This window comes from Phyllobates terribilis, unplaced genomic scaffold (genome assembly GCF_046119375.1).
Source record: "Phyllobates terribilis strain yellow unplaced genomic scaffold, ASM4611937v1 Scaffold_12__6_contigs__length_324123572, whole genome shotgun sequence".
Taxonomy (NCBI): Eukaryota; Metazoa; Chordata; class Amphibia; order Anura; family Dendrobatidae; genus Phyllobates; species Phyllobates terribilis.
Window position 1 is genome coordinate 146,962,114 of NW_027362772.1, and position 17,677 is coordinate 146,979,790.

Genomic DNA, 17,677 nt, shown 5'->3' on the forward strand with positions numbered 1-17,677 from the left:
AGACTGCACAAATGTTATTCCGTATGTCTTTGTTGGAAACTGTTTATTCCCCCCACTTTCTGCAGTGTATTGCATATTTTCAATTAAAGTTTTTAAAAGTGTTCTAAAGTTGTATTCCAGTAAAAATAAAATAAAATATATCTAAATAGCTTGATTACTGTATCATAATGGTGATGAAAAGACTGATGTTACCATTTTACTACAGTAAATTTATCACTTAAACATGAGTCATGTATGGGAGAGTCAAGAAAATTGAGGAGTTGGAGGTTTGCAGTACGTTCTTGGGTAAAGGGAAAAAAAAAATGACATTCCAAGTCAGGAGACATTGTGAGGTGGATTTTTTTTGATTTTACTGCCTTCTGTCCAGTAAATATGACCTGGCAATATGATTCTCCGAGCCGGTACGCTTTTGGCAACACCAAAATTCAGTTTTTTTTTTAAATATATATTTTAATGGCTATAAAAATTTAGAACTTTGTAGAAACCTGGTTTAAATAAGCCATTTTTTCATGATTGCTCTCTTTAAAGAGAACCTATAATTTACTCTAACTTGTTGCCTGGTGTATACACTGCTGTTCTCCTGCATCTGGTGTTTTTGTTAATGCGCCTCTCCACTCTCAATATAAAAATTGGAGTTGAGAACCACCCCCACACGGGAGGCGTTGAGAACCACCCCCACACGGATAATAAGACTATATTTATATACACAGAAGAGAGGACCATAATTCATGAATGGCGAGGAGCATGAACAAACTAAAAATACCATATTCTGCACTTACACCAGGTAAAACATTTTTTTGAATAGTATTTCTCACCTCCTATTTCAAAATGCTCCTTGCTGCCCTTCAATATAACATGGTCTGGTGAGCAATGACATCTTGTCTGCAGTGAGGTCAATCCTACAGTCTGCCGTTACCTAATATAATGGAATACTACATCGCTTCCCACAGAAAGTGAGAAAGACCCTAGGCTTAAGATTTCAGCCAGGGATATTTTACAAACGGCACGTTTAGTGATATGTTAAGAGTTTGTAAAACTTTATTACTGTAAAATAAAGTCTGGAGCTTAAAAAGACTGGTGGTGGAGGTCTGAGTATGGATAACTGAGGCAGAGCATGAGAGCAACAGCTTTAGGCTACGTTCAGACGAAGCGATGATGTTGCAGCTTTATACCGCACATGAAGCATATGTCCAGTGCACTTTCTATCAACCGAATAATAGAACGTGGATTAATTTTTTACTAAATCTCACTTTTATACTCCAAAAGAAAAATCACCAGCATAAATTGAGTAGTTTTGCAGATCTAAAATCCACAATAGGTAAGTTTTTGCTGCACGTTTTTACCCAAATTTTGACATCTGTGGCAAGTTCGCACTATTCGCTGCAGAGAACTGTCCCATATGGACGTACCCTCGTAGTAGCGATAAACCTTTGTCTCTCCTTGTTGAGGCTATACGATGCACCGGCCAATAAGCTGCATCGGCGTTCTGTGTATTCTGCTCAATGATGCTTTATACAGTACAGAAATGGCTCAGTAATGACTTACAAAATCTTTTAGTGGTATAAAAAAAAAAAAATTTAAATTCAAGAAGAAAAAAAAATACTTTTGCGATAATGACATAGCACCTTAAATATTAATAACACAAGGTAAAACAAATACAGTAACTGATGGGGGGGGGGGGTGCATAATGCATTACTAGTTAAAAGTAACTGGAAGGAGACACTTTCTGTTATCATAAAAACCCTATCTTAGAAGTGGGGTAAAGCCAGATCTCACATAATTGTAGCTTCCCACCTGCTTTGGAGACTAAGGCAAACTGGTGTGTAAATAATCCTAAATAGTAACTACTAGAAAAAAAAAAAAAAAAGGAAGAGGAGCCCGTGGTACCCTAAAACTTCTATTCCACCCTCTACACTATGCTTTGGAATCATTAACATAACAAGGGAATGATGTAGATGGGAGCACGCTCAGTTGGATTCGTCACTAGATGTGGACGCAACATCCAGATCGATAGATCCATTGGTGACCACAAGCCGGAGTCTCTTGGAGGGTGTGAAGGGATTAAAAGCCACTTTTCTCTTCTTGCCCTCTGCAGTCAAAAATTCGGATTCCTGTGAGGTGTATAGGGTATTCACCGCCCCCTCTCGCATGGGTACCAGGCACTCGTGTGCTCCTGTAACAGAATGCCTCTTTTTGAGATCATTATTAAACCCCAGTTCCACATATGGCTTTAAAGACAACTTGGGATCCAAATGCATTTCAGTGAACGGCTTGGGTGGCGCAGAATGACATTTTTGAGCTTGAGCACTTGCAGCTCCTCCTCCGATGGATCTTACGTGACCATTAAAGTGACCCTCTGATGGTTTGGGAGGACTTTCCTTTTGTACCAATGCTTTCATACCCTTGAACGGCACTGATCTTGGTTTTCTTGGGCGCTCCTTACTTGAATATGAGCTAGTATGGGGTTTTGATGTGCCACTTTTACTAGCTTGCTCGATGGGAGCATCTTGTGCAGCAGTAACCAACATGGACGCCTTAGTCTTTAGCTCATCGTGTGCAGCAGTAACCAATGTAGACGCCTTAGTTTTTGGCTCATCGTGTGCTTGTCCAGGACCCATGGCCTGGTGTGGACTTTGAGCGCTTGTGTTGATGGGTAACTCAACTCTAGATTTGCTTAGATTTACAGTGAGATAACGAGTCAGTCCAAGCTTTTTGGGTGAAAAAGGGTCAGACTGGATGATGAAGGTGTTGGCGTCATCAACACTCGCTGTGTTTTCAGGTACAGAAGCAGCTGGCGATTGGTCCTCAGCCTCCTGAATTTGTAACAGTATTGCTGAATGTGATCTACTAGAGTCTACAGGGGACACCGGAGCATTTGGTTGTGGATGATCCATAGAGAGATCAACATCAAGGTTTTGCCAATCAGACTCCACTATGGGACTAGGTTCAAGGGTTTCCACCATTTCAGTGTCCACAGAATTGGTGATCTGACCGCTCAATTGTGGAGCACTGCAGTCCGAGATACTCTCACGCTGTTCCACTAGAAGTTTCTCGTGTGAACTTTCTTCATTACAAGAAGGAAGGTTTATTAAACAGGGATTTTTGGCATTTTCAACCAAAGCCGCCGCTCTAGGTGGCTGAGATGATCCACGTGATGGAGGTTCTGGGTGCTGGGCTGTGTCAAAGCCAAAACCTAGTCTCAGTTGGCCCGGATTGATACTTTGCCTTCGGAGTCTTACCACAACTTCCTTCCCAAGTTTACAACACCAGTTGTGACTTGGTGTCCGGGAAACGGGAAAACCTCGACGACAATTTCTAAAGTTATGCACGACAATACGCACTTCCTTTAGAATGGTCCCAGGGGGCAACGAAGACTTCACCAACTTCATTGTTTTATGAAGTTTTAATTTACTACAACTCGAGCAGGAATATGGAGATGAAAAAGGAGACCTGAGATGTGAGGAAAAAGTGATATTTTTGCCAAATTTCAGGCTATTTTTGAGGCCGTTTGATCTCTTGGACCCTGAAAAATAAAAAAGTTAAATATTTAAAAATGAGCTTAGAAATGTGACACTAAGAGTTCATCCACCCGTCAGTTTTTCACAGATCGGACTCATGCCTGTGACAGTTTATGGACTTGTTCACATGTAAGTGCAAAATCGGACATGTCAGATCAAAATCAGCAATGCAAGTTTAAGTTTTGGGGGAGAACACGGACAGCACTTTTGGTTGTTGACTGAGATTTTTGTTCCTGCCAGAGAAAAACAGATTAAAGATCGGATCAAATTTAGATAAACTCAGAGCAAAAACAGTGGTGAATAGCTGTGATGCGTTCCTGAGCTCTTATACTGAGCAGCAACAAACCAGTATAGAAGTTAAGCTTGACCTGAACGGACCCCAAAGTCAGCTCCTTGTTGTAAACTTCATCCCAATGAGAGCCAAAGTGTAAATTCTTCAATGTCAGGAGCAGGCAGTCAAGTGCTCACAAGTATGCCATTTGCATGCAGCCACATTCCATCTAGACGTGTTTGGACTCCCTAGATTCACATACCGTATTTTTCGGACTATAAGAAGCACTTTTTTCCTCAAATTTTGGAGGAAAGTGGGGGGGGGGGGGTCTTATAGTCCGAATACTACGTTATTGTATGGCCGTGCATGGTGGTAGGTGTGGGGGAGCAGCAGCGGGGCACAGGAGGCAGCAGCCGCCAGCTGCAACCCATGTTGTGCCTGCTACTAAAGAAAATGAATATTCCCTGCTCCCCACGCCCGTGGGCGTGGAAAGCAACAAATATTCATTTTCCTTAATAGCTGGCACACTGTACCGCAGCGCAGCTCCTGCTGCCGCTCTGCAGTCAGTGTAACTGCTATTAAAGCTCCTGAATATTCCCTACAACCCATGGGAGTGGGTTGTAGTGAATATTCATGGTCTTTAATAGCGGGCACATGACCGCAAAACGGCAGCAGGAGCAGCGCTGCGGTACAGTGGGCCGGCTATTGAAAAGACTGAATGTGGGGGAGCAGTGACTATTCCGGCACAGCACTTCACTTTGTGAGGGCGCATGGCAGGGATGCCATACCCGCCCTGCCATGCACGGCTCATAGTTAGTGGTGGTAGCAGAGCGGGACAGCGCTGGAGGAGAGAGGAGGGGAGTATGATTGTTTATTTTTATTTTTTTTTTGGGCAGCGTGATGGGGGAAATCAGAGGGTGCCATGCATACCAGGATGGGGGAAGTCAAAGGGTGTCATGCATACCAGGATGGGATGGAGGCCACATATACCAGAATTGGGGAACATTACCCCAATACCAGTGTCAGCAGCAGACACCCTCCCCCATAACAGGGCATCGTGACCACATTTTTTTGCCCCATTTTCCTCCTCTAAAACCTAGGTGCGTCTTCTAGTCTAAAAATACAGTATATTGAGAGAGTTAGAGCACGTCTAGTTATCCCGTGCTTCATGTATGCCAATCGCATATTTGGGTCACGCAGCTGCCGCTCCTGGCATTGGTACAGGAGAATCCTGGCAGCGAGCAGTGTGAGGATTCACAAGTCAGTAGCCACATAGGAAGAGGTTAAAGGGGTTGTCCGGCCTTAGTCACAGCAGACCTGACATATAACACAGTTACATCATATCTTGGGTCCCTGACTTTGATGTGATCTCACAAGCAGAGCCTGCATCTTTCCAGTCAGATGATGGCCGATTTATTCAGCGATCATCTGTAACAGCCGTGGATACAGTAGAGCTTTGCCTGGGGCTTTTAACCTGTTGAATGCCGCTGTCAAATCTGTATTCTATGTGCCCATTATCACCTCCGTGACATGATCGCAGTGCATTGATGGGTTCTCATGACAGCTGGGAGTCTGCTGGAAATCTCCGCTCTTGTCATGACAATTCTCTTGAGGAAGCCAGCCTGTAGCTGGTATTCATAGGAGACTGAGAATTTCGCTATACATAGCTGTGCTGTGTACAGTACAAGTGATTGGCTGATAACAGCTTCAAGGCACGTAAGGAGACTAACAAATACAGTTAAAAAATAAATAACCACCTTTTGCCCCATTAAAAAGAAAAAAACCCCACAAAAATAACAATGCAGTAATATGAAATGGTTGTGTTAAGTCTGGTCCAAATATAAAAAAAAAAAAATTAATAATCGGATCAGTAAATTGCATAACGTGGAAAATAAATAAATAATTTTTTTTTTTGTTGCCAGAACATTGCAAAAAGAGGTGAACACTGTGTCTACCCCGAAATAGTATCAGTAAAAATGTACACAGAACAAAAAATAAGCCCTCACATTGCTCCATAACTCAAAAACTGAAAAAGTTATGGGTCTCGGAAAATAGCGACAACTTTTTTTTTTGGGGGGGGGGGGACTGGGGGACGACAAAACGGAAATTGGCAGCAGCATGAAAAAGTTAAAGGATATAAAGGATATGGGATTTGCCAAACAAAATAAAACGGTCATGTGAACAAAGCTGTAATAGCAAAGTTTACTATATTACTGTACAAGAAAAAAAAAAAAAAATCCTTACCCGAAATCCGCTTTTTCTTCTTAGGAGAAGCATTCGGCTTTTGTTTGTCACTCTGACGTACCAGCCTTCGCAGACGTCCATCCGTCTCTCTGAGCTGGTATTTTTCTGGTGAGGTAGATTCAGAAGGCTGTTGATTTTGAAACCTGAAAGCTCCATCTCCTTTCCTAAAGAGAAATTGAAGGAAAAACGAAAAATATTGCAGAAAATCTTACGTATATAAAGTGTTTGCAAGCAGACCACCAGTGATCGCTACAGCACACGTGCAAGTTCACACCTGGCCATTATATTGCATAAGCTGCTAAAAGTTGTTCCGTACATATAAATGGGTCCGCAGGTGATATGTCCCTCTATGTTTCAAACCCAATGATCTAATTTCCCTCTTTAATAAAAGAAATTTGAAAAATTCGGCCATGAAAAATTTTTTTTTTTTTTTTACAGTCAACTACTCTAAAACAGAAGCCATGAACATAACTAATTTCTAACTTTGCTTATAAGTGGCAGACAAACAATTAAGTAAACAAGTTTTGGGGAACTTAGATGATCTGTATTGTTAAAATTATATCTCCATCCTTGAACAAACTCTTCAAAATTAATGAATTTTAACATGAAACCCTTGTCCTGGTTTGGTCGTATTAATGTGATCAAAATGGACATTTTGCTAAAACTTCTTTATATATTCCAGGTCCTGTCTCCGTTCTGCAGACCTTTTTCTCCCACCTCAACAAGGCCATTAGCAAGTTTGAATGAGGAACGTCGAGACCTGGGATACGTTTTATAATATTGCGTTGTCCCAAGAATAAAGACACTACTTGTCTGCCCAATCTCATAAGAATCACACACACCGATGGTATACATTTATTTTTAGATCAATGGACTGGTTCAGATCTGTGGAACATAAGCAATGGGTGAAACTGGAAGGGGACCCCTCTCTCCTTGGATCGACAAAACACATGTACAAAGGAAACAAATAATCAAGTCAAACTTTTTGCAAACATGGAAGCAAGTCTTAATCATCACGGAAGTTGGGTCCATTAATGCTCTTGTTTGACAAACCAGGTCCCCCCCCCCCCCACTTTAGGTGCAGACTCATTTCTAATCTGGGACAGATCCACTGGGGTTAGATTGAGACTTGTTCTCATGGGATCAGACCCTTTTCCTTCTTTTATAGAACATGTTGGCTTTTGTCCAGGCTGGAATATTTCCAGCTCTACCTTCTACCAGGGCTTGGGAGAAGAAACTGGGTAGCCAAATTTCAGAGGAGGATTGGCAAAAAGCATTCACACTCTCCCACAAGTTATTACTTGCCGCACTCAGGAGAAAAACTAAGACTTTCTAGATCAGTGGTCTCAAACTCGGTTGGGTATATATATATGGGGCCGCATTCTTTGCATGACAAAGTGACATTTTTAGTGATTTTTTTTTTCCCCACCCATATACACCTTTTGAACTGGTCCCCATCTTGTAGGAACATCCCCATAGTGCACATAACGGGGGGGGGGGGGGGAATTCTCCTCACCTGTCCTCCGTTCACTCAGCGTCCTTTCTGCACATGCAGCCTGCAGGCACCATAGACCCCTTGGCGATCCCGGCTTGGCCCAGGAGCTGCTGGCAGCTGCGCTTTAGTTCAGGGTATTGCCGCGCAGGGATCGGCTCTCTGCACAGCAATACCAATGCCAGCTGCAGGCCTATCAGAGGCCAGCAGCTGACATCAGCACAGGGCAGTGACTGCGTCCTAGTGCAGCGGCCTATGACGTCACTGTGGTGAGCAGATGTCAGCTGCTGGACTGGGCCGCGATCGGGGTCAATGGTGCCTGGGGGTCGCATGAAGCAGCCAGAGGGGCCGCATACGGCCCGCGTGTTTGCGATCCCTGATCTAGATGGTACCATTGTTCCACTATGCTACATAGGATCTTCTCCTCTGTCGGACTTGTGCAGACAGGTCAATGTTACATATGTGGTGGAATGCCCATTGGTTTGTGGAATTCAATATTCTCATCATACAATAGTCTCTCTGGTAGCAGAGTCACACCCTCCCCACAAACAGACCTCCCCATTACTCCAGATTCAAACTCAAGAAGCAAGGAAAAGAAAGAGGTCCTCAGGCAGTTTCCAACAGCTGTTAAGTCAATTATTCCACATCACTGGAAATCTACAAAAACTCCCACTTTAGATGAATGAGTGGAAGAAAGTAACAATATTATGAAAATAGAAAACAAGATAATCGCCTCAAAGCTTTTCATCACCAATGGACATGGTGGATATTATTCAGTGAAGGGAATGACCTGGCAATCTGTCCAAAAAGAATACTTAAAGTAGAATGTTGTGGTAGATGTGGTCTCCTCTGAAGTGCTGGTATAAATAAGTAGTGTTTTTTTGTCCCCTCCTCTCTTTCCACATTACTGTAGAACACACATAATTATTTGGTTCATGTTTGGTGGGAGTCACATTTGCTTGACTAACTTCCATAAAAACGAGCACCAATGATTTTCCTCCAGAATATAGTGGCCAGTAGCCGAAGGTCAGGCAAAGGGTCCCCCTGTTGTTCAAAGGCGAGGGTCCACTTTATGGCAAGTTCGGCAGATTTAGCATAAAGGTGCAAGATCGGAATAACCCTTTTAAAATAAACCCAATCCCCATGTCCCTTTTCATCTGTCAAAAAATGAAAAATAAAAACTCACCTCTCACAAGTGCAGCACTCACACATCTCATTTTGTTCCCCAAAAAAGCTGTCTCCATAGAAGCACGTGATTTCTTCTCCTGGTTTGATGTCCCTGAGAACTTTTACACAAGCAGCGTTTCCTTCCGTTGGAACAAACTGTGGGCATATTACAGAGGTTATAATAAAAATTAGAGATATTACAACGTTTTCTTCATCTATTCCTTGCAGCTGAATATTGGTCCATAGCCTTTTAAAGCTCTGTTCACGACCAGTTTATATCCCCCATCAGATGTAGAGGATCTCCCTAGATCTCACATTATAAACTGTGCATATTAGACAGATCTCCTTGACCTGATACTTTTCACATCAATATAACAACCAATGGCAGAAATCCCTTGTGAAAGTTTCCATGCTGAATACTAAAATGAGCATTTTATGAGTGCAGCTAAGATTATTTCAATTTGAGGAATATACAGTAATTCTGACATGATTACCAGAGGGAGTACACCCGTCTCAACAGGTCTAAGATCTAATTTATAATGTATTAAGTTTGTATTGTAAAATCTGGTGACAGATCAGCTTTAAAGCCACTTCTAACATTTTACTTTGGCTTTAGGTTACTCAATAGGAAGAGCTAAAAAATGATAACCACAATATAGCAATGTAGATGCCAGCACACATACCTTGCAGTTAGGTCGGCAGTCTTGTGCACATGTAAGAAAGAAAGAATAAGGATAAGATTTACAAGAGGAAAAAAAAAAAGTTTTGTACAGGAGTGTAACAATGGTTTATCCTTAGGATAGGTCATCAATGTCTGATTGGTGGAGGAGCGACACCCGGCACCACCGCCGATTAGCCGTTCTTAGTGCAGTGGTGGGTGGAACTGTAGAGCACAGCGCCGTCAACGAAGTAGTGGCCATGGCTGGGTACTGCATATCCAACCCGGATTGATTTGACTATGGGGGGGGGGGGGGGGGGGGGGGATGTGCAGTACCCATCCGCGGCCACTATACAAATAAAGGAGCTGTGCAGCTCCTCAACTTTGCACATCTAGCCACCGCCAGCATCAGGAATAGCTGACCAGGTGTCGTACCCTCACAGGTGAGTCATTGATAACCTATTCTAAGGCAATAAATGTGAACAACGCCTTTAAATTAGTTAATCTTATGTTCATTGATGTACATTCTGGATGTCTGTTATTTCTATGGAATAGACACTATTGGCCGGGGAATCGTGCTCTCTATTGAGCTTCATGGCCGATGTGGAAGCCAGAATTGATAAAGGAAGAGTCTACCAACACCTTCTAGCCGTTTATGGCATATTCTGAACAGGTGGCATACTCTAGTGATGTGAACCAAATATGCAGTTGTGCTCCCCCCATTCTCTTATTCATCTTTGACATCTGATTTCTTCTTCCAGTCCAATGAATAGGAGGCCATGACATCTGGAGAAAGCAGGGTTCTTTCTGCGTTCAGTGGAGGTCTAGCAAGGGATTCCCCACCCCAAAGGTAGCGTCTGTGACCCCATAACAGTGATAGCAAATGACTTCATATAGGCTACAGCTTTCAGCTCTGAAATTACCCGTAGTAAAGATGGATCCATTTGCCATCACTTATAGGACTCCATTAATATACACGAGCGTATAGGAGCTTACTACAGACTGATGTAGTTCGGCATACAGCTTGCAGTGACTTCATAAGTTATACATGTCTCCAGAAATAAAGTAAAATATGAGCACATACCATGATTAATAAATGCTGCAGGACCGAGCCAGAGCTGAGCACATCTCTTTCTGGTAGAGTACATAACACTAAAGTCATTTTCACCAAAGCGAAGAAGGCTCTCATCAGCTTTAGTAAGCTCAGCGATGCAGCCTAGAAGCAAAGCAACCGTCTCATTCTTTTCCCTGGAAGAGGGGAAAAAAAAAAAAAAAAAAAAAAAAGTGTGTTAGCCCATTATCAGTGCATTACACTACCGATCCAAGAGATATTGGCCCCGTTCCTGACTGGCAAGATTTTGTTTTTAGTTCTCCTATTTTTTTCAATTCCCTTCTTCCAAGAACCAAACTTTGTAAAGGTTATTTTTCAGTTAATGAAGCCAAGTGTAGGCCTCTTTTCTTGTGCACTGATCTGGAGTTTCACACCATTTTAAGCTAGTATTTTTTTTTATTTTTTTGGGACGGGGTGGGGAGTGTACAAAACAAAAGATGGCAATTCTAGCATATAATGTATGGGTCACAGAAGACAACCCGTTGGCTCACGATGCAGGAAGGAGCGTGGGCTGTGACACAATGGACACTGGAAATATTGTGTCATGGAAAAGTTGAATTTCAATATTGAGCTAGCTCTGGTTGCTGCTGGCAGCACAGGGGCTGACTACTACACAGCTTGCACTTGCCAAGTATGGAACAGTTTCAGCTCCTGAGCCCGCTCCCAACATATGTCACTACTACATCCAACGGTGGGAAAGAATAAATGGCGTTTGGTCATTCAGTCACTGTTATATCCGTTTGCTAGGAGGGTTGAAGGTGACCATACAAAGATTTTTATGTACTGCAAACCCATCTCTTGACAAATGTGAATATTAAATTAAGAAATTACATACCAAGCTCTTGTTGCAACAACTTTTGCTCCATTTCTTTCCAAGGAGTACCGATTGCAAGGCAGGATCATGAAGCCACTCTCCGGTAGGAACATTTGCAAATATTGGAATATCTAGAAGAAACATCCAAAAATGGTAATAAATACAGGTTTACCCTGCACCAAACTAAGTGCACTAATGCTCCATAGAGGTCTGACGGTAGAAAATGGATCCTACAGGCAAACTACAGGGCAACCTTATGAGGCTTCAGACTATGGGCACAGCACTTACGTGTGTCTTCAGCATGGCTTCCTGCTGCGGACTCTGGTACTTGAGGTAATGGTTAGCCCCGGTTACAAGCGATTGGAAAGCGGCCTGCAGGTCTCTGTTCTTCAGGAATGTATGCAGCGCCCCCCGCAAGTGATGCTGTCGCCTTATAGAAGGCAAAGGACTGCAAAACAGAGGGAAACCACTGAAGTATGTCATGCTGTAAGTAACCTCATGTTTATAGTCAGTGGCTGCTAACCCTTATATATCCTGGCCCTGCTCTTAGGGAAGGTGGCTATAATTGTACTCCTGCTAGACAACGGCCTGTGAGCTAAATACACCGGCGGCTGCTGCACAAATCTCTGCTGATAGTTTGCTTCAGGGTAGTTGCATGAAGAAGGAGAAAAAACATGACAGCACTAGGACCAATGTTACTCAATTAGTCTGTTCAGATGAGTTTATGAGAATGGAGAGAGGGGGGGGGGGGGAATAATTTCAGCATCCACTAGTTTCTCTCATGTGTTGGGTAAGACTCGCCCATTCACGTCCATAAGGGGGCAAGAAAAAAAGATCCCATATAGCATACTGTACGTGTTCATTCTACGGATACATTGCAATTTTTTTTTACATAGTAGAAAACTGTAAATTGTCTCAAATTATAAGTCACTGCTGCAAACAAATAAAAAGTATGTTTTTTCTAGGTGAAATGCTGATTTGATTTTTTGGGATTTATTTTTAATATGTTTGTGTGAACCTGGTCCAGCTCACATAGGAATCTGTTAAGGTAGAGTTTGTTATAAAAAAAAAAAAAAGTTCCCCTTTAGTCAAAAAATTTCTCTTACGGGTCCAAATGACTTGTATAAAAAGATTAAGTAATTATTATTATTATTTTTTTAATTATTCAAACCATATAGTGTAGCATTTAACCCCTTAGTGACCAATAGACCTCTTTTTACCGACCTGTGATACAAGAGACTAGCGTTGCCCTACAAGTGACAATCCTGTAGCTGTCACCTGGACACTATGGCTGACAACTTGCTGCATCAGCCACGATCAGTGTTGGCACCGACCACGGATGTTTAACCCCTTAGATTCTGCTGTCAATAGCGAGTACAGAATCTAAACAGTTAACAGAGTGTGGGGGCTTCCTCTTTAACCTCATCAGCACCCTGAGCTCTTGATTATGTGGTCCTGATGTTTGCCATGACAAGTAACGGCCTTAGAGTCAGTCAGCTATAGCGGCCTGTTCAGAAGTGATCAAAATTTAGGTGGTAAAAAATAAACTTTCATTCTTGTCATGCCACTTTCCATTACTTCCTGAAAATAACCTGAAGGGTAAGCAATTTTAAATACATTGAGGGGTGCAGTTTTTAAAATGGTGTGACTTGTGTGGTTTCCAATATATAGGACCCCAAAAGTCAATTCAAGACTGAACAGGTCCCTATAAAAATAAGTTTGGTAAATTTTCTTGAAAAAAAAAAAAATTAAAAATTACTGCCACATTTTTAAACCTTCTAAAATGCTAACAAAATAAATAACGCTTTTCAAATGGTGCTGATGTAAAGCAGACATGAAGGAAAAAAGATTTTTTTTTATAAATGTATGTGGTATGACTATTGGATTAAAGGGATAGTCATTCAAAGTTTGAAAATTGCAATTTTTTAAAGCATTTGTCAAATTTCTGATATTTTTATAAATAAATGCAAAACATATCAACCTAAACTTCCCATTATTATAAAGTATCATGGGTCACAAAAAAAAAAAAAAAAAAGCTCAAAATCAATGGGATATGTCAATGCATTAAAGGGTTATTACTACATAAAGTGACACTGGTCAGATTTAAAAAATAAATAAATAAATTGGTCCGGGCACTAAAAGGTTAAAGGGGTTGCCCAGGACAAGAGAGAGAAATCTAGATATACACACGCACTATGGGCCTAAAAACTAACCTATGTGCCTGTCCTACTTGGCACTGACTCAGAGGTCACCGACCGCTCCTGCCAGCAGAGCAGCTTTTCTTCAGAGCATGACTGCAGACGTCATTCTGATTGACAGCTGGCAGTCATGACCCATCAATCAGAGCAGATAACCCGCAGTCCTGGATAACCGCTTTAAGCAAAGGCACAGTATATCTGCGAGCACAGGCATGGGTAAAAATAAAGCCCTGCAGAGCGGGTAACCCACCTTATGTTCATCTTGTGCGTTCTGAAGCCTAAGTATGGATCAAGCACCAAGCTGGTGGCCAAGTCGTCATTCTCACACAGCTCCCTTGCAGTCAATCTGTTAGAACCCATGATATTATTGAGCTTTGGATCATGCTGTAAAAATCTATGAGAAATGAAAGAAACAAGTCATTATCAGGCAGAAATACAAAAGCAGCATTCTTCAAACTTCTAAACAAACATTGAAAAAGAAAGTAAATCTTAGAATATTCCTATTCCACTAAGACACTGCCCTAAGTGTGTGGTTTCTACTAAGGCCTAAGGCTTATCCACGCAGTACATGGCTTTACAGCTACGTGTTAAAGAAACAAAAAGTGATAGCGTTAAACTCTGGGGTTTTCATTACAACGAGCACTTACTGCGGCTCATTAAAACGGCTCCACAATGGGTTAAATAAACCCGATTACATCTGCTGCAGAGAGTAATCCCTGTACAATACGCAAGCGTGGATGAGCGGTCACAAAAGAGACAGGCTTTCCAATGGTTTGCTGGGTGAAATTATCACAAAAGATGGATGTTCTCGGCAGCACACTTTCTTGTGTAAACAGGACACGTGCTGCGGAGAACAATGGATGGCATCGTGCGATCTCTTACAGATCGGCCTGTAAATTGGTGGTGTAACGCTGCACGATGACAATGTTTTATCAAGGTCTAGATACAATTCTGCACACAAATCAGGTCGCACCATAAGCAGAGCGAGCCGGTGTTACACTAGGATTGGCCCCAGTACAGGGAAGGAAAGCGTTCCCCAAAGGAATTCTTTATTCTCCCTTCCCCTAGGATCCATGTGTGTCTGCTGCAAAAATAAAAATAATTATCCATCCCAATTCTCACATGCATCCATGTAGACACACCTGATCATTAACACTTCAACAGAAGAAAAAAAAATAAAAAGCTGACGAGCCGCCCACCAGTACTTGCCGGAGCTGATACACAGTGCAGGAGAAAGTTAGCCATATCCATTGCACAAAGCTTTAATTCTTGCCCAGCAGCAGCTACATTTGCCACAACAAACTACTATTTCCACCTTTTCTCCTCTCAGTTCTCAGAGAAGCAGAAATCTCTCGAGGACCTTTAATCTCCCCCCTAGAGCGGTAGAGCGGTGCCAAGTCCTGCCAGGATCCAGGAGATATAATTACCGCTTCAGTCAGATTAGAGCAGCAGACATCAGATTTGAAGTCTGGGCGCCTCTCAATAAATACCGCTATAATTAAAGGGCCAGTATCAATGGACAGAGCCTACACTATGGGGGGCATCTGATCAAAACCACTTCCAATTTCCACTCTAATAAGGGTAGGTGCACACAAGTTTCACCCAGAAAAGTGGAACAAGTTCTCACTTATAGTCTGTGTGCCCTCTTTATAGCAGCTATTGATCATTTACAGTTTCCTCTGGTAAAGAATTGCAATGTATCTGTAAAATCAGATGATTTTTTTATAAAAAAAAAATGTATTTATTTATTTATTTTTTTAAACACACCCATAAACGTGAATGGGCGATTCTCATCTGATCTAAGGAAGAAACTAGTGCAGATCTGTCAGGAAAATAAATGAAGATTGCTCATCTGCACTTCCCAATTGAATAACATTGATCGGAGACCTATTTTTTGCAGGACTGAAAATACAAACCCTAGAACGTATATAAGACACCCAAGCTCCAACATATTAATGTTGGCCTTTCCCCACCCACCCCCTCCTCCTATAGGGTTTCTCTGCACAACGTGGGACCCAGACTATGCGCCCCATGCTTCACTGGACAGATCCCTTTAAAGTCTACAGCAGGTCAATGTTGTTGCTGGATTTACCCTGTCAATGTAACTCACATCTGCTGCACACATCATTGTGACTGTGGACTTGCAAAGCATTTTACCATCCCATGTGGACATATCCTCAGGGAATGTGCACCTGTTGCAGATTTTTTTTCTGAAAAGGGGCTTAAAAAAAAATAAAGTAATAAAATATATATTTATTCTGTGCCCATGGGTGGCATGGTTTGGCCCCCCAGCTCTCCATACATAAAGTACAGAAGAGCAGGGCAACGTCAGATTGGCTACACTGGGGCATCTAACGTCACACCCATAATGAAATTGTATGCCAATGTCACTGTATATCCAGCTTGCTAGGATTTCCAGTGACTTGCAGATTGCAAAGTGGCCCCCAAAAATATTTTTATGGGACACAGCAGCACCTCGCAGCCCCCAATGTTGCATTATAGTCCCAGCCTTAAAAGAAATCTGCCACTAGGTTTTGAAGCAGCCCCAAATCTAGAGACAGGATCTTTTAGGCCCAGAAACATGTCGTACAACGCTGAGATTGTGGAGTCACACTACACCGCTGCAATCGAAGTCACCAATGTGTTTAGTTTTCTTCTGCTGGATGCACCAGCCTCTCACCATAGACTTCAATGCACGCCACAGACAAGCCGCGCAGGCGGCTTTGGACACGACTTGTCTTGAGAATTGCTGTTGCCATGTGCTCACAGCCTTAAAGGGGTTGTCCTGTGAAATAGGGATAAATGACCTAGTTGATCGATCGGTGGGGGGGGTCCTAGTTGATCGATCGGTGGGGGGGGTCCTAGTTGATCGATCGGTGGGGGGGGGGTCCTAGTTGATCGATCGGTGGGGGGGGTCCTAGTTGATCGATCGGTGGGGGGGGGGTCCTAGTTGATCGATCGGTGGGGGGGGGTCCTAGTTGATCGATCGGTGGGGGGGGGTCCTAGTTGATCGATCGGTGGGGGGGGGTCCTAGTTGATCGGTCGGTGGGGGGGGGTCCTAGTTGATCGATCGGTGGGGGGGGGGTCCTAGTTGATCGGTCGGTGGGGGGGGGGGGGGTCCTAGTTGATCGGTCGGTGGGGGGGGTCCTAGTTGATCGGTCGGTGGGGGGGGGTCCTAGTTGATCGATCGGTGGGGGGGGTCCTAGTTGATCGATCGGTGGGGGGGGGTCCTAGTTGATCGATCGGTGGGGGGGGGGTCCTAGTTGATCGGTCGGTGGGGGGGGGGTCCTAGTTGATCGATCGGTGGGGGGGGGGTCCTAGTTGATCGGTGGGGGGGTCCATCTGCTGGGTGACGATCAGACTGCAGCTTTATAGTATGGGGCTGCTGCGCACTCTCTGCTTTATCCAGCAGCCCCATAGAGAATGAATGGAGCGGCGTTCAGACCCCACCGGTCAGTAATAATCACCCATACTGCAGAAGGTGATAATTATACAACCCTTTTAAGCAGCTACATGACGAGATGTCTCACAGATCTGGGGCCATGTGTGCTAACAATGATAAAGGGGGCAGGATTCATGAGGCAGCAGGGAGCAATAGAGTGCACTGTACTCAGTGAGCCCCGCTGATGGCTGTTGCGGAACTACAAGTCCCAGCAGGCCGGGCCACCATGTGCAGCGCGGCCCGGGACCAGCCGCTTCCCACGCACTGGCAGATCCCTGCAAGCAGGAAACCCCCGTCGCGGCCGTGCCCGGCAGCTCATGTTTCCGCTCCCAGAATCCTTTGCAAGGCGGGCTTTTATCCTGCCCTGACCCAGCGGCGTGCACAGAGCATCCCGCCGCTCGGCAGCGTACAGCTCGGCCTCCCGCACCATTACACCGCCTTACCGAGCCCGTGTGTCCGCTTCAGCGTGTTCCCACCGTAATTCCCTCTCCCGCTTCCGCCCTTCTGTATAGCCTCCGCCTTTTCTCTTTTCTTACTATAAGCCCTGCCTACCTTGTATAAGCAGCGCTTTTCATTGGAGAGCAGCGTCTGATCTCTAGTCTCTAATAGGCTGTATTCGGCGTCAGTCAAACTCTTTTTCAAGTTCCATTGGTCTAAATTTATGTCAGTCATCGGCTGAGGCAGACGGCTCCTCCCCCTTACGGCATGACGTACAGCGCGTGGTGCGGCGTTTCCTTGGGAACAGTCCATTCTTATCCGCTC

At 43.6% G+C, this 17,677-nt stretch overlaps 1 protein-coding gene across 2 annotated transcripts; it reads right to left on the reverse strand.

The window, feature by feature from the left end:
* Nucleotides 1–1,537: 1,537 nt before the first annotated feature.
* Nucleotides 1,538–17,475, reverse strand: KMT5C (lysine methyltransferase 5C). 2 transcript variants are annotated; one of them, XM_073656338.1, is made up of 9 exons: nt 17,359–17,475; nt 13,724–13,867; nt 11,564–11,723; nt 11,297–11,406; nt 10,435–10,598; nt 9,376–9,395; nt 8,712–8,848; nt 6,034–6,197; nt 1,538–3,523 (listed from the first exon to the last, which is right to left on the reverse strand). In XM_073656338.1, the coding sequence occupies exons 2-9, from the start codon at nt 13,831–13,833 to the stop codon at nt 1,968–1,970; spliced, it is 2,421 nt and encodes an 806-aa protein (XP_073512439.1). In that variant the 5' UTR covers nt 13,834–13,867; nt 17,359–17,475; the 3' UTR covers nt 1,538–1,967. The 2 variants fall into 2 exon arrangements, with proteins under 2 accessions (XP_073512439.1, XP_073512440.1); XM_073656339.1 differs by lacking the exon at nt 17,359–17,475 and adding an exon at nt 16,154–16,301.
* Nucleotides 17,476–17,677: the final 202 nt, after the last annotated feature.

Excerpts from the sequence above, each read along its gene's own strand:
- KMT5C (XM_073656338.1), bottom strand. The coding sequence starts at position 13,833 with ATGGGTTCTAACAGATTGACTGCAAGGGAGCTGTGTGAGAATGACGAC. Across the intron at positions 10,599-11,296 it reads GTTGTTGCAACAAGAGCTTG|GGAAAAGAATGAGACGGTTG; the intron begins GTATGTAATTTC and ends CCCCTCTTCCAG. Across the intron at positions 6,198-8,711 it reads GAGTGCTGCACTTGTGAGAG|GAAAGGAGATGGAGCTTTCA; the intron begins GTGAGTTTTTAT and ends ATTTCTCTTTAG.